Here is a 27,686-nt window from a genome sequence, read left to right on the forward strand (position 1 = left end):
CAACTATCATATAAAATCTCAACTTTGTCACATTAATCTAAAAAAAAGAAAATTGAAGTGTACAAAATATGGTAACACATGGGCTGTCCAGTGTCAAGAACGTAACAGACATTCTGGCATAGTGTCTCAGTAGAATGGTGCTGTCAGAGCTGAGGTAGTCTTTGAAATGGAACGCTGGAATTAAAAATTATTCCAATCCTGTGGAATGAGTAAAAAAAATAAATAAACAATTGAAATCAATCATCAGAAACGGTCTACAGCAAGGATCAATGATTTCTCTGTGTCAGGCTGTACATTGTTTGAATAAAAATTCCACAATAGAATAAAATACCACATTGGCAGGCTGCCTAATCAACCCCAGTCAGTTTGGTTGATGGTTAGTAAAATTCAATGATAAAATGTATAAAAAGAATTATCGTTTTACGTCACTGCTTTGCCTGTAGGCTTTACAAAAAATTTGTATGCTTTACCTCAAGAAGCTTTAATTAAAAAACTTGCTTGTTAACTACAAAGAATTTGACTACTATACTGTGTTCCTGTGAGTAGACAGATTCTCAGAGAGCGCCATTGCGTTATTAATACTCTAAATTTGACAAAATCTTGAGAGTTTAGGTCCACAATATATGGTTTGGAGTTTTACTAATGAAATGAGTTAAACCATGGATACAAAAATACTCCCTTAGTAGATTTCTCATCCTTATGGAACAGCTGAAGACAATTTTATTGTTAGTTCTGTACGGTTTATGTAGAGGTCGTGTTTTGTTTACAATTTGTTTCCCGTTATTACAGTAATTTAAAACCTCGTTTAACCAAATAATATGATCTAATCATAAACAATAATTTGTCCCCTAGTTATATAACCACACAGTAAAGCACAAATCTAGAAATTAACCCTAAAATAATAGAAACAAAATTTCGTCGACACTAGCGCCCAGTGTCACCGTACATGAACTAGACACGAAAAACACGCTTCAAAATTTACAATGGGATGAGAAGTCTACTTGTGTTGGTTAGTCTATCGTTTAACTAACTGAAAATCAGGATTGAAATATATCGTAAGAAAAAATTACTGCCTCATAACAAATCCAACAAGGTTTTTCAAAATGTGTAAGACTTTACAATGCTTAACACATTTGCCTGCGGGTGGCTCGAATTCGGGACACGCGTAGCGTCCTGTGCATGCGCATGTCTTGGGTCCGAGCCATCCAACCTTGTTAAACAAAAGCAGCCAGAATGAGTCTAGTGTTTGACGGAGAACGTTACTACTTGCTGAGCGTGGTCTGTAAATACAATAGAAATCTGTTTTTGCCGCCGCTCCTTCGTTCGGGCGCGCTCCGATTTTTTGCGGTTTTTTAAGTTCGCGCTTGCCTTTATGTTAGTTTTTGCTTGTGTTTAGTCGTGTTTGGACTTTTTTATGTACATTTAAATGTTTGTTTCTTAGACTAAACTTTGTAAATTTGTAAATTGTTTCTTAGGTTGGTAGTAAATTTCCCCGTAAAATCCCCGTCTGGCAATCTCAAAAATCTACTTTTTGTCCCGTCTTTTTCCCTCCATTTGGCAATACAATTCCAATGGGACCGGCTACCTTCCAAGCAGTGCTGCTATCTGTGGGTGTTTGGCGAACTATGTCGATTTTTTTTTTTTTTTTTTTTTTAAAGAGGTTGGCGGCCTCTTTTAACCTTGCATTTGCCCGTCCACATAGACTACAGATCTGTGCGTGGAACGTATCCAGCAAAGCAAGGGGTGAGCCGGTACAGTACAAAGGTGAACTGTACTGATAAAAGTTTGTGGCAGTGACCAGGATCCGAACCCACGACACTTCTGCCTTGGGCCCAAAGTCCGTGACGCTACCAACTGAGCCACCGACTCACCAAAGGATTCTCATTGTAAAGCAGGACATCACCGCACGTTATTTGCAATTCGTCAGACCAAAATTGGAAAGCCAATTACACGCGGCAATCTGGCTTGTTCGACGATGAGGGCTGCGCCGCACTGGGGATACGCCCGCCATTTGACGTGCCGCAGCGAATGTGTTAAGCCCATATAATTTGATTACTGTCCAGTGTCCACCTACTACAAGGAGGGTGATCTGTTCTGATTTGATGCTCATGAATACGTTTGGAGAATTCATTGTATATATAGTAATTGCTAGCTCAGCAATCATTCCCCAGGGGGTACTTATTAGGTTGGTGCAAAAAAAAAAAAAAACTCAAGTTGTGAAATTGATGTTGCTATAGTAGGGAAAAGTTGCGATTAGTACATACAAAAAAGACAAAACAAAAATTTTGAATTTGGAGTTCATCTTCCAATCGTGCAATTGGCCACAAAAATTTCACAAAAATAGTAAAAAAATTCTACTATAAAATTTTTTTTTTTTTATTCCTATAGCAATTTTATTTTATTTTAAGCTGTTAAAAACTGTAATATATATTATTTATCTTCTTTGAGTATTTTTTCCGATTGCGCAATTCCATGAACACTAAGGAAAAATGAAAATTTTTGGACTCATTTCATATGTTTAGAAAAATCATGTGAGGCGAAAGATTTGTTTGTTTTGAGTTGCTATCCAATTGTGCAGCTACTCGATTTATTAGATATTAATAATATCAAAACAACCCAGAAATCACCACGTGGAGGAAGCTGCACTTGCGAGTTCCACCCACACCCTTCCCATACATCCAACCAACAAGAGCACGTTTAATGTACATGTCGCATATTTGATACTTTCTTTGGTTTAGTCTTTTTTATACATTTTTTTGTACCTGTTTACTCTGTACTTGTACTTGGGTTATGAGCTACTCTGTATTTTGATTTGCTTTCAAAATTGATGATGATTGATCTAGATTCTAGTGTGGCTCTCATGTAACCTTCTCTTGATTGGGACCCACATGTGATGCTTCATTGAAAATGAGCCTGAATCTTATTTGGATGATTTCTTTGGAAAATCTCCACTATTTATTGCTTTACTTACGTCCCAAAGGTACTGGGAGTAGAAAATCCATCTGATGATCTAAAAGAGTTAGTGACATATTTTAAGATCAAACATGTCAGTTTGGTTTGAACTTGCAGTAAGTACTTAACAGTTGGACCTCTTTACATTAACAGAGCAATAGAAACCTCTCAGTGCTTGTCTGATGACTTGAAAGCAGTAGTGCAACCAGTAATTAAAAAGAACTCGTTAAGCTCACCCCAAACATATTTTAATTGCCCTTATATTTGACAATAGTAAGCATATACAAGAGTTGGGGCTCCTGAGAAGACAGAACAAGAAGAAGTAAGAGAGACATGTCATTTGCTAAGGTTAAAACTGTCAGGATCTTCATAACCCGTACTTTGAACTTAAGTGCATCCGACTACTCAGAATTAATTAATTAATATTGTTCAAAGGCTTATTGCGGACATTTTCCATCATGATAGTAAAAAATAATACAACAATGCTTCGGGATCTGAAATCTGATCCCTTCCTCAGGTGAAAAAACTTAACTAACACATTACAACTAACAATACACAAACGCCCCAACCTAAGTTGGAATACACTACAGAAAGTAGAAGGAAAAAAATATGCACTGTATTGAGCGTTTAGGTTGTGTCAAGTCATGATACAACATGCAAATAATAACCAATCACAAAACACTATAATCTATAAAAGGGAATAGGGTAAACAGCTCACACAATGGAACACGTATCATCGCACAGATCGCAAGGACTCCACCAATGAGACTGGAGCATCATGGCCAACCAATCCGAAACACGGAGACAACCGGAAATGGTGCCCGGTCCCTAGAAAAGGAAAACCAACAAAATGGGGGAGCGATGTACGATGCCGCAAAAAGTATGTTAATTCTGTTTATTCCTATTACGAGCTTTACTACGACTTACATATCGTGCAAATTTTGAAAAGAACTCTTGATTTCCCTGTTTATTGAACAATTAAGTTTCCTATCCTTTAGTTCCTTGTTCAGAATGTACCTAATCAATGTATTGTACTTAATTAATTAAAATAATACAACTGTGTTTTCCCGCTCTTCTTCGGAATGTATCTGATGACAAAATTTCAGTTTTGATTCAGAGTGGATCAATTCCAGATAGGGATATAAAAAACTTCCCTGTCATACCCAAGCTGTCGAAAGGTGCAAGAAGCTCGTCACTGAAGCGCAAGATTCCAATCATGAGACGGTTTTATCAGAGCCACACTAGAATTTAGATCAATCATGTCCAATTTTGAAAGCAAATCATATAATACACAGTAGCTCCTAATGTAAGTAAAAGTACAGAGTAAACAGGTACAATTAAGTACATTAGACCCCCTCTTAACCGACCCTAATGGGATCGGACCTAGGTCGGATAGCTTAGGTCAGTTAAAATGGGAATTCCTAAGAACGTTTGTATGCTATTCATTTGCAATTATTTAATCATTATTTTAAAGTTGTACTTGCATTATTTATAAAATAAACTACACTTTTTAGATAAGTCACAAATAAACACAAAAAATGGTTAAAGCTATGCACGCACTACGGCGACACATCACGGACGGGCGGTACGGCACGGGTGGCATTTTTAAGAGGGGGTGCGCGCACTAGGGAGGCACGGCACGGACGGACAGGACGGGACATCCGCACATCCGCAATTAGGACAGTCGGAGTTGACAGTCTGCGAGCTAAACCTTGTGAATAAAGATGGATGTAGATAAAGGGGTGATAGTAGGTTTAATTTTAGCAGAGGAGTGGAGGAGTCAAGAAGGCGGAAGTGAAGATTTTAGATACACAACCTAAACAGGAAAAGACTAAGTTTTGGAGAGTTCTACACCTTGTTTCCTGATCTTGTAGAGGATGATGTGAATTTTTGTCAATACTTCCGAATGAGTCACGAGAAGTTCAAATATCTTCTTAACCTCCTGGAAGGCAATTTATTCAAGGAACTAACATCCATGTTTACAACACACAAACACACTGCGACTTTGACAGAGACCCGTTGAAAATGGTAGAAGTCCCGTGCCGCCCGCCCAGTCGGTGTACAGTGCTCCCGGGCGGTACGGCAGCTCGGAAATGTCCTAGAGTTCTGTCTCCCGGACTTTTTTAAAAAACATCGGAAGATGCCGAACGTCCGTTGCCGGCCGTCCCGCCGTAGTGGGCGCACTCATATTACATTCAATTAATAAAATTGCCGTGCCGCCCTAGTGCGCGCGTAGCTTAAGTAAAATACTTTTATTAGGATAAATTATGGTTGTAGGCAAGAGTAAATTAAAGTTCTTATTTTTAAAACTTAGGTACTGTAGTATTAATTGATGCTTTCCAAATCTATCTCAATATGGTACACAACTTTTTGTCAAAAGTAAAGATACTGTACTACTGAATACTGATACTAGCAACCATTTTGTTATGAGACAGGATGTTTATTTATAATAGCCTCTCACTGGAGGCTCCAGTCACAACAACTATGTTGACTTTGGAGTCGTTAACCCCCCTCCACTACCCTCCTTCAAGTTGCATTTTTTGTTTACTCTAGCGATAAGATAATTGTAGATTATATTACAAAAATAGCGGCTGTTTTTAGAAACATATTTTTGGGATGAATACAAAATAACTTATTCTTAGTTACATCCTGTGGAGATAAGCATATGGTTCCCATCGCTGAGCGTGGGAGCGGAAATTCCGCAATTCCTAAAAAGTGGTGTTTAAACCAAACTGCTCTCAAAGGAAGGTCGGTTAAAACAAACTGTAATATTTTATGATCGAGGGCAAATAATCCGATTATCGGTTATTGTGAGGCCGGTTAAGAGGCAGAATCCTACATTCAGAAAAAGACTAAACCAAAGCAAGTATGAAACATGCCACATGTAAAATATTATGTAACAAAATAATGTAAATATCATACATGCTCCTATTGGCTGGCTGGATGGATGGGAAGGGTGTCGGTAGAACTCACAAGTGCAGCTGGACAATTGGCTGGGAACTCAAAATAAACAAATGTTTTGCCACACATAATGTTTCCAAACATATAAAATGTGTCCAAAAATCACGATTTTTACCTTATTTTCATGGAATTGCGCAACCAGAAAAAGTACTCCAAGAAGATAAATAATTTATTTTACAGTTTTTCACATCTTAAAATAAACTAAAATCAAAATTGCTTAAGGGATTTAAAACAGAACAAAAAAGTGTTTTTTCCAAATTTTTAGTTTTTTGAATTTTTTTTTAAATCTTCGGCCGATTGCACAATTGGAAGATGAACACCGATTTCAAATTTTTTGTTTTGTTTTTCTTGTAGGTACCAATCAAAGCTTTTCCGTACTATAGCAACTTCAAATTCACAACTTGAGTTTTTCACACAACCCTTATACTTATTACATTATATTACATACCAATTGAGATGGATGCCACCATATAGTTGCGTATTTTAACCCAAACATGAGTGAAGGTTGAATGTAGAATGGTGTGAGATAATCTGAGTAGCTTTTTTACTGACTAAGATAAGCTCTTTCTTTAGCCAGGATCATTTATTTAATCTTACTAATATAGTTGGCTGATTATTTAATGCGTCTCTTAGCAATGTGCTGGTACCTACACGACTCATGCTAGCAGTACAAACCCAGTCATGTATGTATTTTTTGGGTAAAGAACTTAATCCAGTGAAATAGTCAGTGTTTTCAAGCTCATAAATCTGAAAAACAAATAAAATAATTAACCTGTTAATATCCAGCTAATGAATCATCATAGTGATCGTACGTATAATTTGTTGTTTTACTATCTATTCTTATAATTCAAGTGAATAAATTTAGATGCTGAATAAAGAGGAGTTATGCTCTTCCCTGTATATGGGGCATATAATGACAAACCAGTGATCTGCCCATCAGCAGTTGTCTACTGTAATCTGTGACTCAGTTGTAGTTGTCTGTTGATGTACAGTGGGTTGCGGAAGGTTCCCCTCAACACAGCAGTACGCCTGTCAAGATAGAATCCGCCCTGCAATTTGTACCCAAGAACACCAATCCCAAAGAGTTCAAGAAACTACAGCAACTGGTAATTACCAACTTTTAGTTAAGTAAATTTATATCAGTATTCAAACTATACAAATACATAAAGCAACTATACCCATAAAGCAAAAAATTCTTGAACGTATAAAAATAATCAACTGTACAGATAGATTTTATGTTGTTAAGAATTACTGTTCTTAGTAATCAGCTGATGTACGGTATCTATTTACTTTTTGTTTGTATTGGAGATTTTTTTACCTTTCCAGCTATGTAAGAATTATTTATGTCTATTAAAGGCTTATTTTTAAAAAAGATTCAGTTCAAAACAAATTAATGGGTTTTTTTAATTTGATTTTTTAGATAAAAGAGAATAGAAGAGCGGACAAAATCACCTCAGGACCTCAATCTCACATTCTAGAAGGGGTTTCATGGGAAGAAGCCAAGAAACTTCAGGTGTGTACATTCCAATAGCATTTCAGAAAAAAGACTTTTTAATTTCACTAATAATCATAGCAATTCAATATGTTTTCTTAATGTCTAGAAACACTTTTAATATTTTAGTCAATATTTCAATAGGATCTTGCTATTTGGTTTTTGAATATCACTGCTTTAAAAAACTGACATTATTATGTTCAATATTTTATATTGGATAGTCAGTGAGTCGTGTGTGGTGTGTAGGATGCCAACATCAGTCAGACAGGAGACCAGGTGATCTTGGTAGGAGCTGCCTCCAAGGGTATCATCCAGCGAGGGTTCCAGCACAACGCCACTGTCTACAAGACACCGTACGCCAAGAACCCCTTCGACCAGGTCTCTGACGCAGAGTTGGAGGATTACAAGCGAAACATCATCCGCAAGCAGCGTGGCGAGTCTTCTTGTAAGTGGCAAATCTACATTTAACATCCCTTGTTTTGCTATAATTACTATATTATGGTGTAGGCCTGCAGTAGATGGTCGCTAATCCGCTACATTCGAGACTATCACAATTCCGAATTATTGCAAATGCTGGATAACTTATAAAAACGTTATTGCATGAATAGTGAAAACACCGCTAATTTTAGAGTATCAAAATGAAATTGTTGTCCTGTAGGCCATAATTACCTGTTTTAATATGTTTTCTCATATTTTTTTTATATAAATTGCAAAAAGAGATAGATTGCCCCTGAATTCTAATGAGTGCAATCAACATCTGCAAATTGCTCCTGACGTCAGTCCGATCACTTTCAACTGTTGACTGTGTTAATATGACTTAACACAGCATAGAAAAATAAATTGTAGTCCTTTAGACCGATAACAAAAAATTGAAAGTGCCGGAACATTTGTATGCTGGATTGGCGGCTTTTACTGTATCTAGAAAGTAAAAAAATATCTATTTGTAAGCCTCCATACAAGTCTCTACTACATGCCAATCATCATCCAATCGAAATGTTAAAATTAGTTTTATAAATTTAATTTGTTTTTGTTTTTCTAAGAAACCTTTTCTCATAACAACTGATAATCAGTTAATTTGTATTTTTATCATTTATCATTTTCTTACATTGTAATTAAATAGATTTGACATAAAAATTGAATATCAATAAATCATCCTTAAAATGCAGACATTTTAATAATAATATTGTAGTAACAATGTAATTACAGTATTTGTTTTGTCCCAGATGAAGAGGACCAAAGTGAAAGCGAAGCATTGTCATCGTCTGCAGCCTTGCCACCTACAGGAATCAAGTCACCTGCTAGTGAAACTGAAGAGGAAAGCCGAGATGGTAGGGAAAGATTCTTTAGTTTTGTAAAAACTACCAATCCTGTAAAGGAATGTTTTTTTTCTAACAAGAAATCTCAAATCAGTTAAAAAATAAATATTAGTATCATTACTTTAAAAATAATATATTCGCTGTTGCCTTATGTAACACATTTTAATAAGATAAAAAAACTAAGATCAGTGCTAAAAACGTAGTCTATGTAAATAGATTTTTTTACCTTTACATTTTACTCAATCTTGGCTGTTACAAGTACTGGAGTAAAAATATAAGTAGTACAATGTCTCACTTGTAACAATATACTTGTATACTTGTATAATAATACCAACAATGAAGTTTTTTGGAAAGCAGGGCCAAGGATGACATAAAACAACACAATACAAAGCCTATAATTTATTTTGTTGTCATTGGGAGTTTCTTAAGCTTATTAACTTGAGTCTCTGAATAAATTCATTAATCTCAGATTTAATAGTAAAATATTCTTTCAATGATTCAAACTTTTGAATCATTCACTAAGTTCCTAATTCAAAATATCATAACTAACCAAAATTGCATATATATACTAAGTTTTGCACTCAAGGTTTTGCTAAGTTTTGGTTAAGTTTGCAAGAACATAACCTATACTAAAAGACACTCTAGTAGCTCATAATCTCAATTTGAAACTGTCATTGTGCTATTATTTCAGGACCTCGAGTTTTACGAATAGAAACAAAGCAAGTGCCCCGTCCCAGCCAGGCTGAAGTTGTGCTCAGTGATGGTAAGTTACTAACCCCAAGTAAGACTCCAGTTTACATTGTTCTAATTGTAAAACTTTTTTTTAAGAGTAATATTTTGGTTATATTTCTAATCACTTTTGGTTGGTTGTAAATCAATTTTGGCATCCTATAAAATTTTCTCAGACTAGGTCAAAAGGCATAGATTATAAATACTGAAAGATGGCCTTTTCATTCTTGAGACCCACATTGCTGCTGTTACTGTCTAATTGTTACAAAATGAGAAAGATAATTGGTGAATGCACCTTTTTTATTGAAAACTCTTAAGAACACTTAGTCACACTTGGAATGTATTTCTAAATATAAAAAGTGAAATTCTTATAGTAAGTTGGTTGTAGACAGCAGCATTCAAAGTCAAACTTATCAAAACCAGCAAAGTTGATTTAAGGGCAATGAGACATCTGTGGTCTCATAAAAAAACATGTTAAACATTACATGCTGTGTAATTTTTACAAAAGTACTTGTTTTGTTACTTTTCGTATTAATAAATTTGGTATGTGTTAAGATTTTGTTTTCACACCAAACATTATCAAATCAAAATTGCCCAATAAGTAGGTCTTATAACTCTGTGATAATTTGTGAAGGGTTTGAGAATTGTTTGGTTAGTTTTAGTTTAGTTTCTTTAATTTTGCTTTTGGCTCTTTTTTATAACCACATTAATCCCACTAAAAGGTGAGACACAATAAAATGGATGTATGATACATTCGTCCAACTTTTCATCGTTGCATGACAGCATGAGCTAATGCATGAGCATGACTTTTGTTTATATTTTAATGCCAATAATAGTCGTTTGACTTTAGTAGGCTAGCTGCACCGCAATCCAAAATACCTAGATAACAAATTAAAAAAATCTTGAAAAAATTAATTTATATCTCTTTCTATAACAATAGCTAATACTGCCATTCACAATAGAATAAATAAATGAATGTGGCCTTATTTAAGTCCATCAACAGAACACTTTAATTTGTGAGTAGTCATAATTGGTTTATCAATATCAATTATCTTACTCAGGTTTTAAACCAATAACATAGTACCCATTGTTAGACCTAAATAATATTTATTTTAATCACTAAAACAATTAAAACCAATGGTATAGGTCATAACAAATTTAGTTTGTAAATTATATGTATAGGCTTAATGTTGTAGTTTACAGCTAGGACATCCATATTTTGATTTCACATAACACTACATAGGTTCCACTTTCATTGTTAATGTTCTCAAGTCCTGTTTATAATTTATTAAATTAAATACCCAATCTTTAGAACTTCTTAAAATTTTAAAAATATACAAAATGTGTTCAAAACCCGTTTTCTTAAAGCAGCTAATTGAAAGTAGCAGTTGAACTATGTCTAAGTTCTGCACTGTTTGTGTATGCATGTTTGTGTGTGCATTGTGCACTTGTAGAAGGTGATTCCCTGGAAAGTGACTTGCCTCCTACTCTGATGCTGCGCTCCAAGTCATCACGGTATCCTGAGAAAGGTGAGTGGCTTAAAATCCTAGACATGCCATATGCCAGATGGCAGTAACACTGTCAAAATGTAATAGTAATTTAACTCAAACGTAATTTATATGTTGTTTTCAACCTGTCAAAATTGTTTTATTTTAACTAAACCAGGGTGTCCTGCGACCGGGAAAACCATAAAAAGCTGAAATTATACGGAAATTCTGTAATTACGGCATTAATGTGTGGGAATTTTTGTGGGATTGATTTTTTATTTTAAATATTCAACAATTATTGAGAGTCAAACAGAAATTGTGTAAAACTTTTCTCCAACCGGAAAAATTTATTAGCCTAGAAAGCGAAATCTCATGCTACGAACACCATTTTCTAGAAGCCGTCCCAGCCCAGGACCAGGATTCAGGCTACTATGTCAGAGCTCAGTTTCGGAACGACGATGTGACTTGTGAATACACAACAACTTTAAACTCTATGTCTAGTGGCATCTGCGGTCTAATGTCTCGGCTGTCTGCTACGCTCGTCTAATTGACAACTCAGACAAGCAATTTTGTTTTTCAGTTCTTATTGTTTACGGATGTCCAATACTTCTGGGATTTAGAGGTAATTTTAAATATACAGTATTAGATGTCAATAACCAACACGATAATTAGGGATGGTCAAGTCTCAAAATTTCGGAAAATTTTCGGGAAATTTTAAATCTCGTTACACGAGACGAGATTTCTTTTTGGCCGAGATTTTTATCGAGACGAGAATAAAAAATTAAAAAAATTAAAAAAAATTAAAAACGCCTGCAGAAAGTCCATGCAATACCCGCAATACAGGAGCGTGTTGTAGTTGCGTTTCCTTTGCGAAGGAGTTCTTATTTAATTTATACTTTAAATGTAATTATTACTTTAATTATTTTAATAATATTACTTTAATAACATTTGAGAAGTTTTGTAACATTTGTGTAAGCAGTCTGAGGAATGTTTTATTACTATAGTCAAAACAAGTACCTAACTATTTTATAAATATTAATATTGCTTTTATTTTATGATTTATTTTATTTTAGGATAAGTTGAACTCTATCCTAACTGATATCACTATGTTTCCTAATCGTAGGCATTTTTAATAAGTTAGGCGTGATTAATAAAAAAATGTTATGCTGATTTTAAAATAAAAGATTGTAAATATTCTTGCCTATAATCATTATTGTTGTATTTAAACAGTCATCTAACAATGTTACAAAATCAGGTAAAAATTTTGAACGTGCATTTCCCGTTGTGTATGAGAAGGGAAATCCCGTCTTGATCTCGTCTCAAAATTTTATGAGAAATAAAAAATCTTGTCTCGTCTCGTCTCGAACTAAAAATCCAATCTCGTCCATCCCTAACGATAATGTATGATTTGTATGTTGTCAAGGTATCTAAACTTATTTTTATATAAGTTGGAAGTGACAAAACCTCGAAGCGATTTAGACATACTCTTTACATAATTTCACAGTTTCATCCATTGACAAAAGATGTTGTGTCTATTCTTAATTAATCAATTTTGTATGTCTAGTGTATGAATGCAATGTAATAATTATTCATTAATCCTACATTCTATGAAGTATTTTAAGGCTTTTTGTCGGTGGTGTGATAACCGACGGAAAGTCTAATATCGCTTGAACTGCAGCGTTTGTCATCTGTGCTCGTCCAATATGAACCATATGTCCAATATCAGAAGGGCGAATATTGCGTGTTATTTGCACTGCACTCTCCTTAGGCGTAATAGAAAAGAAGGTTGAGAATCGCTTGAAAAGATAGTGAAAGAGAGTGCAGTGAGAGAATAGGTTTTGTTTTCTGATTAGGACGTCATTAGGGCCTAACCGTTGTACAATTGTACAAAACACAAAAATGTTGGTTATTGTTTACAGCGAAAATTACATGAATTTCAGTCCCCCTATTTCCTTTTCCTTAGTGTAGACCATATTTAATCATTGTGATTTTAATCTATTAGGCATACTCTTAAAACACGGCCAATCTTAACTTATTATAAAAATTCCAACTAAAGTAAAACCTGATGCAATGCAAGGGTGAGGGGATTGACCTTGATCCAGCGCTTCTATGTTTATCGCAGTTGAACAATAGGCAAACATACGGCAAGATGGACGCCAAGTGTAGGGGTATCCCTCACGACTCTACATAAGAAAATATAATTTACAATGCAGCAAGCTTTTAATTCTAACACATTTCTAGCTTCGTTTTAAGGAAAATTACTTTCATGGAATTTCAAACCCGGTCTTAAATCCTTTTGATTAGTGGGGTTTTAATATTCAAAATAATTGTAACATAGAATTTCACTCGTCGTAACTGTAGTATATGTGAACGGTACAGTGTAAAGTTTGCTCCAAATTTACTAATTATTGTAAATAACTAATTAATTTGCGACGTCCATCAAAATGGTGCAACAAATCACCAGCTCACCCCTAACACACAATTCCGTGCAACTCTCCCAACTCCCAAGTGCTTTGTAATATTATTGATGATTTATTCAATTCCAAAGACCAATCTAACATGCCTAAATACCTTTGTACCCTCGTCACTGACCCTTGAAAATTTTTTAACTTACCTACATGTACAAACAGTGTTGTTTATGTCATTACAATGGTATTTTACTAATTTCTCGCATCATACAAGAATTTTGCTCGTACTGAATAGGCTATAAAGATAGACAAAATGTTTAAATTGCTATAACTATCCACTATAAGGTTGGCAAAAAGATGTTTTTTTGCTTAACAGCTTAACAGTGTAGTTTTCTTTGGAATATGTGATATCAATGAGAAAGTTGTATGTTGTTGATATTTAATTTAAATACCAGCATTGATTAAATTAAAGTTTTCCGTCTCATGATCTGTTTTGCGTGTAATGTTTACATAATAAAACCTGGCCGCTCACGAGGTTAACCGCTACGCACTACGGCATTTAAAGCCACTACCACAACTCATATAATTTCTCACTTGTGGCCACCCTTCCCAACGGCACCCTTAACCGCTACCCCAGCTAGAGGCTTTACCTCTTCTGCCACATAGATGGGCTTTGTTAAGTGGTGATGTGGGCATGTTTTTAAGGGGTTTTGCGATTTGCGTGCTTGCGTGAGTGTCTATATTCAATTTGATTAACTTTTGCTAAATTTACCCTAAAAAATGCCTGGGGAAAAATTGAAGTTACTCGGGAAATATGCGGGAATTCGGCCGAGCCCATTTGCTGGACACCCTGTAAACATGTTATCACCAACCTGACAAGAGTCTGTAATAACGTGAGGAGCACGTGGTTTATTGAACCAATTATAGTTAAGCAATATTCTGTTTAAGTTAAATTTAATTATTTTCAAAATACTGACATTGTTGTGTATACATATTTTCTGTGTGCTTTTTAATATTAAAATTCACAGTGTGTTCCAAGATTGTTCGGAAGTTTAAATATTTATGTTTTAATACTTATAAAGAATCTGTCTTAGAGGATAGTAAAGTTATTAAATTGATATTTAAGTTCTGGAGAAAAAAATGGCACTTCTGGGGTTACGATGTGTTTTATGCACGATTTATGTTTTTATTTTATTTATCTTATAATCCTTAAAAATAAATATTTTATTTTTGTAAAAACTTTTGGTTTTTATTTAACTACTCATGATTCATTTTCTGGAATTCTATTCCTTCTTGTCTATTATTAAAAATTATTTTAGATAAATTTTTCAAAAAGTTCAGAATCATTATAATAAAGGAGAGGGTTCATAGTTTACATACAGGGTGAGTTTTAAATGCCCACCCCCCCCCCCAACTTTTTTCTACATTTTTTCAAATATCAATCCCAGACCACTTCCAATTATTGTTGGGTAGTAAGTACTTCATTTTGACAAGGTGGTAATTTCTGGCCGCCATCTTGGATCCGCCATATTGGATTCAAAATATTTTTTTCAATTGTAAAGGTGGGGTTGTGACCCATTATTCTGAACTAGATTTTTACCCTGATTACAATGCCACAAACCGTTTCAAAGAATATTGATTCATTCCAAAGTTATGAGGGCTTTTTAAAACTTTATTTTCAGCCCATTTTAACATTGTGCATTTACAAACTAACGACCATAATCTCAAAATAGTGCTAGATAAAGATAAATATACACTACCAGTTGTTGTCGACTTATTTTCACTTGGTTATGACCGATGTAATTTTTTGGCCGCCATCTTGGATCCGCCATTTTGAAATATGATAAATTATTTTAAATATTAAGGGGGGTGTTGTGACCCATCATTTCGGATTACTTTTTTAAGCTGAACTCAATTCCATGATTCGTTTTTCATTTTCATATTTTGATTTTGAAATATTCACATTTTTAACCAAAAAAATGCAATATCTCATAAATAAAACTTGATAACAAAAAAATGAGTTTAGCTTAAAAAAGTAGTTCGAAATGATGGGTCACAACACACCCTTCATATTTAAAATAATATATCACATTTCAAAATGGCGGATCCAAGATGGCGGCCAAAAAAAAATACATCAGTCATAACAAAGAGAAAATATGTTGACAATGACTGGTAGTGTATACTTATCTTTATCTAGCACTATTTTGAGATTATGGTCTTATTTTGTAAATGCACAATGTTAAAATGGGCTGAAAATAAAGTTTTAAAAAGCCCTCATAACTTTTGAATGAATCAAGATTTTTTTTAAACGGTTTGTGGCATTGTCATCAGGGTAAAAATCTAATTTGAAATAATGGGTCACAACCCCACCTTTACATTTAAAAAAAAATTTTTTGCATCAAATATGGCGGATCCAAGATGGCGGCCGGAAACGACCACCTTGTCAAAATGAAGTACTTACTACCCAACAATGTTTGGAAGTGGTCTGGGATTGATATTTAAAAAAATGGAGGAAAAAGTTGGGGGGGGGGGACAATTAAAACTCACCCTGTATATAGAGACTTGTACTGAACCAGGGTGAAGCAGGTTCTCAGTGTACTTGCAAATAACCTTACAAAGCACAGTTTTGAGTGGATACTACAACAATAGCTCATCATTTACACTTCAGACCATCTTGTTAAATTATTTTTTGTAATGAAAACTTTGAAAAGCAGTAAGTTTTTTTTATGTAGTTCTTGTTTCAGAGTCTTGGTGACAGTTAATATTATGTCTATATTTAAAATCTAGAATGAAAAATTAATAAAAAGTTCATCCCATCGTTTAGTTTACTATGTTTAAATAATAATAATAGCATGTTATAGAACTTTCAGTGTATGATTGAGAAATAAAATGAAAATGTAATACAGGAGCAACTGAAAATTTTATTACATTTAAGAGTGCTACAAAAAGTGGGACTGTTGTAGTAGCATGGGTTTTGTGGCAAAGGCATGATTTTTTTTATTTCTTGTGCATGTTCAGAACTGATCAAACAGATGAATCGCTCCAACTCCCTTGGACGTAACCAGAAAAGTATTAAAGGTATGTAAAATTATATCTGCTGCTAAATTTATTTTGGCTATCAAGTTTATGGTACATTATTATTTTTATTTGTCTCATTGATATGGAATCATATTAAGCAGCTTGTAATGAGAGAAATTCTGACTTAATCATTTTTTATATAGTAACTTGTTTCCTTCAAACCCACATACATTAGACCTATTCTTGTGTTGTTCCAGTATCCCACACCCTATCTCAATTATAAAAATATCTGATTAATAATAGTTATAGGATTAAATATTGTTTTTCATTGGCTTATTACAGTAGAACCTTAATTATGAGTATAACGGAAGAAAGAGAAATCAGATAAATAGGCCTTACTAAAAACTAGGGGTGTGCGAGTAGTTAATTTATTGGTTGAGTCAAGTACGGTATAAAAAGAGACTTCAAGCTTTTTCAGGAAGAGTTTTAGTAAAGTAACATGCATTCGACTGCTTCAAAATATCAAAATAAAGCTTCTTAAAACAATAAAACTGATACTTTATGCCATGGTATGCACAAACAAATTAAAATAAAGCTTATGGTTTGTGTTAGTTCAAATAAAACACTTATTAGGCCTACCTAACACTTGCATATACTGAACCATTTGCCGATGTATGTTAGTTATAGTTTAATGTTCTAAAACCTAGGGGTGGTTTTTTCAAGATTATAAAAAAAAAACAAAAAAAAAACAGCGCCTTCACAAAGGAAATGCAACAATAACCCGCTCCTGTATTGTGGTGGGTATTGCAGAGACTTTCTGAATGTGTTTTTTAACTGTGTACATCTCAAAAATCTGTCAAATGGGTTTATCCGGTTATTCGTTTATCCATTATGACCCTGGTGCCCTTTATACCGGTCACACGAGGTGTTACCTTATATGATATCATTATAACTGAGATCAGAAGTAATTATAGACGAATAATTGCAAGCACTGATCATCGCTACTTGAACATCCTCACACAATTTCTCTGTTTATATACATTGTACTGTGTCACTAGTAGGTTGATTATTTCCAAGGCGGGGTTAGTGCATTAATTGTTTTATTTTGCAAGAATAAATAAACGGTATCAGCATTCTGACACATACTTTCTCCCATAAGTTTGTCAACAACCTTTATCATGTGTAAGCAATTAGAGTAAATATACGGAAATGGGATTTGTACAATTTTGTTCAGAATTTAAAGGACTATAACATAATAAAATTTAATCAAAATCGTTCGGGCCATTTTTGGGGAAATCCGATTTTTCCGTTATTTTATGGGGTTTTTATGGGAAAATAACATAATTGACATCAACTTTTAAACCGTAATTTTTACAGAAATGGGATTTATACCATTTTGTTGAGAATATAAAGGACTATAACATGCTAAATTTTTATCAAAATCGGGCCATTTTTGGGAAAATCCTATTTTTCCGTTATTTTATGGGGTTTTTATGGGAAAATAACATAATTGACATTAACTTTTGAACCGTAATTTTTACAGAAAATGGGATTTGTACCATTTTGTTCAGGGATTTGTACCATTTTGTTCAGAATTTAAAGGGCTACAACATACTAAATTGTTATCAAAATCGTTGTAGCCATTTTTGAGAAAGTTCGATTTTTCCGGTTTTTTATGGGTTTTTATGGGGAAATCCCCATTACAAATCAAAATTTCAAAAAAATGAAAAAAACGCCTGGAGATACCATGGATTAGATCCTACATACCAAATTTCATCGAAATCGGACCACAGGTGTAGTCCCTAGCTCTGTACACATCCAGACACACACACAGACATCACTTCGAAAACCACTTTTTTGGGTCCAGGGGGACCCAAAACGGATATATCCACTCAAAACACAAACTCGAAAATTTTGACGAAAACAATTCTTTCTCCATATACTATGGTATAGGGGGAGAAAGTAAAATTAATAAGACAGTTGAGCAGAAAATTATGTACCATTTAGGGCCTAATGATCTTCAAGGTCAATTTATTGTGAGTCATTTTTATCTCTGACATTATTTAACATTAGTTTTTGTTATCTGCAATCATAATATACTTATGATTATTTACCTAACCACTTTAATCTACGAATATATTTCCTGATGGTTTTATAAAATGTGTATTATTCTAAAACAAAATCCCAAAAGAGACTTAAACAATACTTTTGACTGTAACTTATTTATTGATTATACATTAGAATTAGGTATAAATTGAAATTTTTTTAACAGGTTGGTTTAACCGGCCAAATGGTTATCTGGCCAGGGGCTTGGTTCCGTGGTGGCCGGATATTCTACCGGGTTCTACTGTACAATATTTTTGTTTGTTGATTTAAGTATGGTGATGGCAATCATAAATAGTTTGATATTGTCATATACTGTACAATTGTTTGTCGACTTCCGTTAAGGCTGCGCTCTACCCGTCTGGCGCGCGCAAATGCAAGGGATTTAGTTCTTACTGATTGTAGCCCCAATTGTGAACCGATTTAAAAGATCTTGGTGTCATATTTTTCGTTAAATATTATTGTAGTTTTGCCGTTTTTAAAAATTTTGATAATTCAAAAAATGTTGGGCTCAAAGGTTGGTTAAAAATGTAAAATACACGTTTTTTATCATAAGTTTTAACGCATACAAACAATTTTTAGAGAAAAAATAAAAAATGGGAAAAGTGCAATAGATTCTTAAAAACAAGATACTGCAGTTAGTTTACTAAAAAGTTGAAGGATAACTATGTAATCACCCATACTCAAAATGCTTGCAAGCGCTGTTCAATGCAATGGTATAGGGACATCTACGTTTAGCAACTTCGTATTGAGAAATCCGAGCTGAGGTAGAGCGCACCCTTACGCTGTGGTAAACTTAATGGTGTAATTACGTCCTGGGAAACTAATAATGATAATACAGATTTGGTTTCTCATACTAAAACGTTAAACTATTCAAAAAAGTTGGTTCCTTAACGGATAAATGTAAGATATCAAATTCTCAACTGAATCAGACCCGATTTTAAAAATATCTGCACACCTTTAGTTTTTAGTTTGCAATTTTTAAATAGCAAACAAATCAAGGTTCTACTGCTTCAGTGTAATAGAATCAATGTTCTTTTCTTATTTTATTAATTCATTTAAAACTAAATGCACTCTTCCTGCACTAGCATAATACTTGAGGAAAATAACCTACTATTGAGGATAAAGACACTATAGCATGTCATTAACATTGAATTCCCTGCTATAAATTAGGTAAAAAACCTTTTTTTTATTATACTCATTACAAGCTGTCATTGTTTTTTTGTACATTTTTTTGCCAGCTCTTGCTTTGACACTTGAGTATTTTTTTGTGTAGATGACTGTGATTGTGGTAATGGTCAACACCAGCTTGAAGATTCTCTCCCTCAACTGATCAAGGTGGAATCTAATAATGTTCCAGTTCCAACAGTTTGTGAAGTTGTTTCATTATCTGCTACAGACTCTTCAGGCTCAAGTGTGGAAGACATTCAGTTCGACACTCTAAACAAATACCGCCTACGAGAAGATAATTTGCAAACAAACAATCAACTGAATAGGGACAGTGGCATGACACAGTTAATCAAAGAACTTAAAAAAAGAAAAGCTCAATTGAATGTTGCTAAGCTTAATTTCTTGGAGGGAAAATCAATTTCAACTCATAATTGTGACCATGTCCTAACTAAGAGAAAAATTAAAAACGTCATGGAAGAAAGTAATGGGAAAAGATTAAAGATATCTCCTGCGCACTCCAAAAAGGAACCAACGTATGAAGTTGTTAGCAAGAAAATTACAACTTCTTGGCAACTTGATAACATAGATCAAGTTACAACCCAAACTCAAAGTTGTGATAGTTCTTTTCAAGTGGAGAAAAAACTAGTTTTGCCATCAAACAAAAACTCAATGAATCATATTATGGATGAACTCAAATCAGCAAAATCTATGAGTAACTGTGATATTTTTGCTGAATCAAAAGTAGGGTGTTTATTGGCCGAACAAAAGCAAATAGTCAATGACTGTGATAGTAAAGATAGTTGTGATCAAAGTTCCGAATTGAACTTTCTATCTCATAAAAGCCTTTACAAAAATATTCCTACAATAATAAAAGATACTAATAATTTAAACAATTTTTCTTTTCACGTCTCTGATGATTTTTTTCAATATTGTGGTAATGAACTTGGCACATCACATGTAAACAACAAAGTTACTTCATCAAATGAGGCCTCCTCTAAAAGTGTTTTTTCTACAGCAGATTCAAACACTGAAAATTGTACTAATATAGTAAGTGAAGGTAACATTGAAGAAATGAACATCATTGATTGTAACTTAGAAGGAGCTGAAATAAGCCAAATGATAACAAGTAATGATTCAGATGTTGACCAAGAAGTTCAGTTAGTCTCAAACAAGCATGGGATAAGAACAGACAATAGTACTTTAGTAGGAGGCGTTGACACATTTGTAAATGCTCCGGAAATCCAAACTACAGATGAGAATGATTGTGGCAACTCTCATGTAAATGAATCATACCTTGGCTCAGTTGAAAATTTAGGCCATTACTCTGAATACCCAGATGAGAACTTTTCCTTATCCAAGGGACATTCAACGTTACTTGAACGTTACGCAAAACAAGTTGGGAAAGTTATAGACAAAGTTATAACTAAGAATGAGAATGAGTGTGAACATCCGTTCCTTAGTTGTGCTGAAAGTTTTTTTGTTGCCAAGCGTATTATTGATTTAGTTTTAGGAGAAGTAGGAAAGAAGGAATGTCAATCACGGGCAGACGGAATATTTGACCTTGATTTAATGAATAGTGATAATGACCTCAGTGATGCTAATATTGGCAAAACAGTTGATTTTTCAGAAAGAAAATGTGTTGTCAAGACAAATAGTAATTTGAATTCAAATAATTTATCAATCCCAAATACAACAAATCGTGAAAAAATATGTAACTTACGAACTGGTCCATTAAGTGATTTATGTTGTGATTTCTCTCAATCAGGTAAAACAGTAGTCAACACATTGAGTGATTGTAGTAAAGGGTTGAGAAATGAGTTAGAATCAGATCAATCCGCCATCAGAAATAAGAATAATTTTTTGCAAAATTCAAATCAAAATAGTATTAATATGATAGGCAGTCCTAAATGTTCAAGCATGAAGTTACTCTGTTCAGATATTAAAAGCTCGTCACAAGTTAAGGCATGCTTGTCAAGTCATGCAAATACTCATGTGGAGAATACTTTTAACAAACCACAATCAGATTCAACTGCAATACCTTATTTTAAAGCTTTGATTCAAGACATGTTATTTGAAAAACTTGATTCCGTTCAAATTGCTCCAGCAGAACTTCTGTATCAATATGATAGTAGCCATATAAAAAAGAGCTCAGTAGAGAAAATCCCAAATCCAAACATGAACGAATATTATTCAGCTAACTTGACCAAAAACAAATTGATTGAACTAGAGGTGCATGGAGACAAATGTATGAATAATGCTTTGCTGTTGTCCACTGGTAAAAAATGTATTAATAAAGAGATCACAAAACCGTTTGAAGAAGGGCTAATAAATATAATTGAAGTAAGCTCTAGCACAGCAGAAAATGTTAATTTGTTTTGGCCTTCTTTCTTAACAAATACTGTTTACTCTCCTGAAGAATCGAAGATAAATTCTATTTCATCAATGAGTAATAAACACACACAAAATAATATAAAGAGGATACAATTAAGTCCTGGAGATAGACTGGACCTGGATCCTATCAACCGTCTTTGTTATAATGAGAATTTGGCCAAAGAAGAAGTAGATGAAACAGAAACTAACATACCAAAACTTGAGATTGAGGATTTCCTACAAAATACACTTACAGAAAAAGAGAATTTGCTTACAGAGCTTGAATCCAATTCATATGAAATTAACAATGATATGTTATTTTATGGAGATGAACCAACAACTGATGTTTCAGTTCAATCAAACAGTGATATTTGTCAACATAAAATAGAAAAAGAGCAAGTAACATCCCAAGAGGATCTAGAGTCAAGTTTGTCAGATCTTAACATCGCAGACTTGTTCAAATTATGGTCTGTTGAGGATGAAATTAGATTGAAACATGATGAGAATAAACAAAGGTTGTTTTTTCCAGAACTTAATAAGGACATTTCTGAAGTTAACTGTGGGAATATTATGGAAAACCAAGTTCAATTTGGGCCAGACATTTTACAAATCTCTACTGATGTAAGTTTTATGAAGAAAACGGTTGAGCACTCTCAAATTAAATCAGATCCCAACTTATTAGTACTGGGGTGTAAAGATGAATTGGTTTTAGAACAAATTTCAGGAAGTGAATATATGAATGAATCATCAATTCCAATTATTAGGAAGACAATTTTTCAACAAGGCCAAGTTTTAGAAATGGAAAAAAACTCGGCAAACAATTCTGAGCCAGGTGTTTTACTTAACTCCACAAATACAAGTTTACGGCAATTGAAGATTGATAACTGTAAAAATGAATCAGATTCTGATCTCTTAATACTTGATGGAAGTAAGGTTAAATTGAATGAAGATTGTCTAGATACTTCAGATTGTGAATGTATGTCTGATTCATCAATTCCAAATATTGAAGAGTTTTTTCAACAAGAATCCGTTTTGGAATTGGAGTATTGGGAAAATGAATTGGCTAAAATACATATACCAAGAGAGCCTAATGTAAACAAAGATTTTTGTGAAGATGAAATTATTCATTCTGAAGAGGAAGGACATCTCTGTAGAGCTGTATCATCAGATAGTTTCACAACAATTAGTTGTGATTGTTTACCAGTGAGACAACAACATACAAATCAAGACAATGAAGATTTCGATTCAGATAGCTCAAATTTATCTGGCAATTGGTCTGATTCTATAGAACTTCCAAATTCAAGTAAAACTGAAATCTGTTCAGATTTGAATTGTTGCATTGGAACAGACTTCGAATTAGAAACTGAAAATTCACCAAAAAAAGGAAATTTATCCAGAGTTCTGCCTGGAGACAGAGAACCATATTACGAGGAAACAGACTCAGTATTAACACAGTCATCATCATCAGAAAGTTTGGAAACTGATTCTTTGAATTACAAAGTAGTTTACCCAATAAAAAAGCCAACCTATTGCCATCGCACGTTTGATGATCAATCCATTGATTACATACAGCCACAACGAGATTTCTCTCGTTGGGACTCGAGTTACAATTCCTCTCGAGGCCAAAGTGTGATCTATGATAGATTCAATGTTGATATTAAAACACCCAGTTTCATAGTTTTTGAGTCAGCAAACAACAAATCTGCGAGAACTAGCAGTAACTATGTTGCAAAGTGTCTTAAAAGTAAAGATCCGTCAACATCAAGTTTAGAGCCAACTATAAATGTTGATGAAACTTTTCCAGAAAATAAGTTTAATCTACCGCCTTCAAGAAATTCAGTAATTCAACTTGAAGACTATTGCTATAGTTCATCTTCCTTTGAATCTTCTTATGCCCTAAAACTGAAACAGTTTCAACTAATTCCCCAATCATCGCCAATTGTTAAAAACCGATTCTATAATGCTGAGGACAACAAGATAAACTCTCTTTCATTTTTTAATGAACTAAAAAAAGCCAGCTCCCTCGCTTCTATCAACAAAATAATAGAAGAAGATGGTGTAAAAGAAACTGATATTGAAATATCATCTTGCTTCATTTTTAATGATTATTATGCCCAAGAATCAGAATATTTGACATCATTAACCAACTCAGATTTTTGTCCCGTGCTGAATAACCAGATTAGTTTAAAAGGTACCAGTTTAAATAGAACTCTCTCTGGGTATGATGGAGATATTGACGAAGCTTCACTAACTGATACATTTATTTGGTCCTTAATGATGGATATCTCAGAAACTAACATTCTGGTGACTGAGGCAAATTGTCTTGGAAATAGTTACGATTCAAAATCAATTAAAGAAGAAAGGACCTCTGAAGATTGCAAAGAACACAATTATGTTGCAGAACTTGAGGGAGATATAACAACTGAAGACTGTGAAGAATTCAATGTTGTTGCCGAACTTGGTGATGATGAGACCCGTAAACACTGTGAAGAGTTCAATGGTGTTGCTGAACTTGAAGAAGATGATACTCCTATAGACTGTGAGGAGTTTAACCTTCTTGTTGAACTGAATGAATGTGAGACCCCTAAAGTCTGCGAAGAGTTAAACATTGTGGTTGAACTTGAAGAAGATAAGACCCGTAAAGACTGTGAAGAGTTCAACGTTGTTGTAAAACTTGAAGGAGATGAGACCCCTATAGACTGTGAAGTATTCAATGTTGTTGCCGAACTTGGTAAGGATGAGACCCCTAGAGACTGTGATGAGTTTAATAGTGTTGATGAACATGAAGAAGATAAGACTCCCAATGACTGTGAGGAAACCAACGATACTGTTGAACTTGAAGAAGATGAGACCCCTATAGGTTGTGAAGCATTTAATTTTGTTGCTGAACTGGATAAAGACAAGATCCCTAAAGACTGTGAAGAGCTTAACAATGACCTTGAAGAAATAGACTATAAAGCATTCAATGTTGTTGCCCAACTTGGTGATGATGAGACCCCTAGAGACTATGAAGAGTTAAATGGTGTTGATGAACTTGAAGAAGATAAGACTCCTAATAACGGTGAAGAGCTCGACGATGCTGTTGAACTTGAAGAAGATGAGACCCCTATAGACTGTGAAGCATTTAATGTTGTTGCTGAACTTCATAAAGACAAGATCACTAAAGACTGTGAAGAGCTTAACAATGAACTTAAAGAAGATGAGACCCCTATAGACTATAAGGCATTCAATGTTGTTGCTGAACTTGGTGATGTTGAAACCCCTATAGACTGTGAAGCATTTAATGTTGTTGCTGAACTTCATAAAGACAAGATCCCTAAAGACTGTGAAGAGCTTAACAATGAACTTGAAGAAGATGAGACCCCTATAGACTGTGAAGCATTTAATGTTGTTGCTGAACTTCATAAAGACAAGATCACTAAAGACTGTGAAGAGCTTAATAATGAACTTGAAGAAGATGAGACCCCTATAGACTATAAAGCATTCAATGTTGTTGCTGAACTTGGTGATGTTGAAACCCCTATAGACTGTGAAGCATTTAATGTTGTTGCTGAACTTCATAAAGACAAGATCACTAAAGACTGTGAAGAGCTTAACAATGAACTTGAAGAAGATGAGACCCCTATAGACTATAAAGCATTCAATGTTGTTGCTGAACTTGGTGATGTTGAAACCCCTATAGACTGTGAAGCATTTAATGTTGTTGCTGAACTGGATAAAGACAAGATCCCTAAAGACTGGGAAGAGCTTAACAATGAACTTGAAGAAGATGAGACCCCTATAGACTATAAATCATTCAATGTTGTTGCCGAACTTGGTGATATTGAGACCCCTATAGTCTGTGAAGCATTCGATGTTTTTGGTGAACTGGATAAAGACAAGATCCCTAAAGACTGTGAAGAGCTTAACAATGAACTTGAAGAAGATGAGACCTCTATAGACTATAAAGCATTCAATGTTGTTGTTGAACTTGGTGATGATGAGACCCCTAGAGACTGTGATGAGTTTAATGGTGTTGATGAACTGGAAAAAGACAAGATCAATAAAAACCGTGAAGAGTTTAACAATGAGCTTGAAGAATATGAGACCAATATAGACTATGAAGCATTCAATGTTGTTGCCAAACTTGGTGATGTTGAGACCCGTAAAGACTGTGAAGAGTTCAACATTGTTGTTAAACTTGAAGAAGATGAGACCCCTATAGACTGTGAAGCATTTAATGTTGTTGCTGAACTTCATAAAGACAAGATCACTAAAGACTGTGAAGAGCTTAACAATGAACTTGAAGAAGATGTGACCCCTATAGACTATAAAGCATTCAATGTTGTTGCTGAACTGGATAAAGACAAGATCCCTAAAGACTGTGAAGAGCTTAACAATGAACTTGAAGAAGATGAGACCCCTATAGACTGTGAAGCATTCAATGTTGTTGCCGAACTTGGTGATGATGAGACCCCTAGAGACTGTGAAAAGTACAGTGGTGTTGCTGAACTTGAAGAAGATGAGAGCCATAAACACTGTGAAGAATGTGAGACATCTGAAGATTGTGAAGAATCCAATGTTGTTGCTGAACTAGGTAATGGCGATTGGGTTCAGTTAGAAGGTTTGTTGAGTATTTCACCTATATTTGATGACACTGAAAGTGAAAATCTACTGGAAGAGGCGGAATCGTCTTATATCCCTGCAGCATATGTTGATGAGGATTATTGTGCAGACAAAAAGAAAACTTGTTGCTCCACGTTTGACACACATGAGTGTTTTGTAGAAGAGAAATATTCATTGGTTTTAAATGTCCAATCAACTGAAACCCATTTCAATGGAGTAAGCACAGGGAACAAAAACTGCTGTCTTTACAGCCCACTGGCTTATAGGAATCCATCGTCACTTCCTCTAATTCCAGAATGTGATTCAGATAGTGAAGAAAATGTGTGACTTTTAATTTCTAGTCAATTATCGGGTCTATTTATCCTCAAATATTAATTGTGTGACTTCCATAAGAATATAAGCTAACTTTAATATCTATCCTTAGACAGGTTATTCAATTTCAAGAATATCTTGCATCATTTCTGGGATTTCATGACTACTGAATTGTAATCCCAAACAAGTTCAGTAATAAAATTTAACTTCATTGGTATAAATTATTTTCCTGATTTAAATTCGTAGTATACATAATGTGCCATCTACAATGTAAATAAGAAAGACTCCTGTAAAATAATAAATATTAATTTTAAGGCACCAGAATATTTTTGATCTTATTTTTTTAGCATTGTTTTAAATATTGAAATCTAGATTTACCTTATTGTAGGTGTTAGTTAAAGTTAACAACTATGTTTCTCTAGAAACTGGTGTGTAGATAAATAATATACTAAAATCGTAACATTTTAAGCAGCTTGTTACTTATCTTTCATGTTTATATTTATAACATGTTGGAAATATGTGCGAGTTACATAAGCTCATTCTCACTTGTTGTATAGTTTTAAGACATTGTATTAATGTATTTTGTTTTTAATGCTATGAATAAAAATGTTTACTACCTATACGCTATTTTGATCAATCTTCCCTGAAACATAATTAATAAGTTAACAGTGACAGGTTGTTACTTCTCGACAACAATTGTTAATACCTAACATAATTAAAATAAACAAGATATATAGTTTTCAAACAAATTATTGATGGCAAA

General features: G+C 34.1%; 1 protein-coding gene across 8 annotated transcripts in view; it reads left to right on the plus strand.

Moving 5' to 3' along the window:
- LOC128984169 (protein hu-li tai shao) overlaps positions 1-27,686 on the plus strand; it is a 156,049-nt gene that overhangs the window by 114,965 nt on the left and 13,398 nt on the right. For 3 of the 8 annotated variants that reach the window (XM_054403488.1, XM_054403665.1, XM_054403550.1), the window contains 7 exons: positions 6,906-7,019; positions 7,334-7,426; positions 7,652-7,850; positions 8,629-8,733; positions 9,413-9,484; positions 10,905-10,979; positions 16,364-16,423. In XM_054403488.1, the coding sequence (XP_054259463.1) occupies positions 6,906-7,019; positions 7,334-7,426; positions 7,652-7,850; positions 8,629-8,733; positions 9,413-9,484; positions 10,905-10,979; positions 16,364-16,423 (718 nt within the window). The remainder of the gene's footprint in view (positions 1-6,905; positions 7,020-7,333; positions 7,427-7,651; positions 7,851-8,628; positions 8,734-9,412; positions 9,485-10,904; positions 10,980-16,363; positions 16,424-27,686) is intronic. The other 5 variants (XM_054403780.1, XM_054403838.1, XM_054403894.1 and 2 more) reach the window with 2 other exon arrangements.

This window comes from Macrosteles quadrilineatus, unplaced genomic scaffold (assembly GCF_028750875.1).
Source record: "Macrosteles quadrilineatus isolate MER2022 unplaced genomic scaffold, UCM_ALF_1.0 Scaffold_1__1_contigs__length_201487025, whole genome shotgun sequence".
In the NCBI taxonomy this organism is placed as follows: domain Eukaryota; kingdom Metazoa; phylum Arthropoda; class Insecta; order Hemiptera; family Cicadellidae; genus Macrosteles; species Macrosteles quadrilineatus.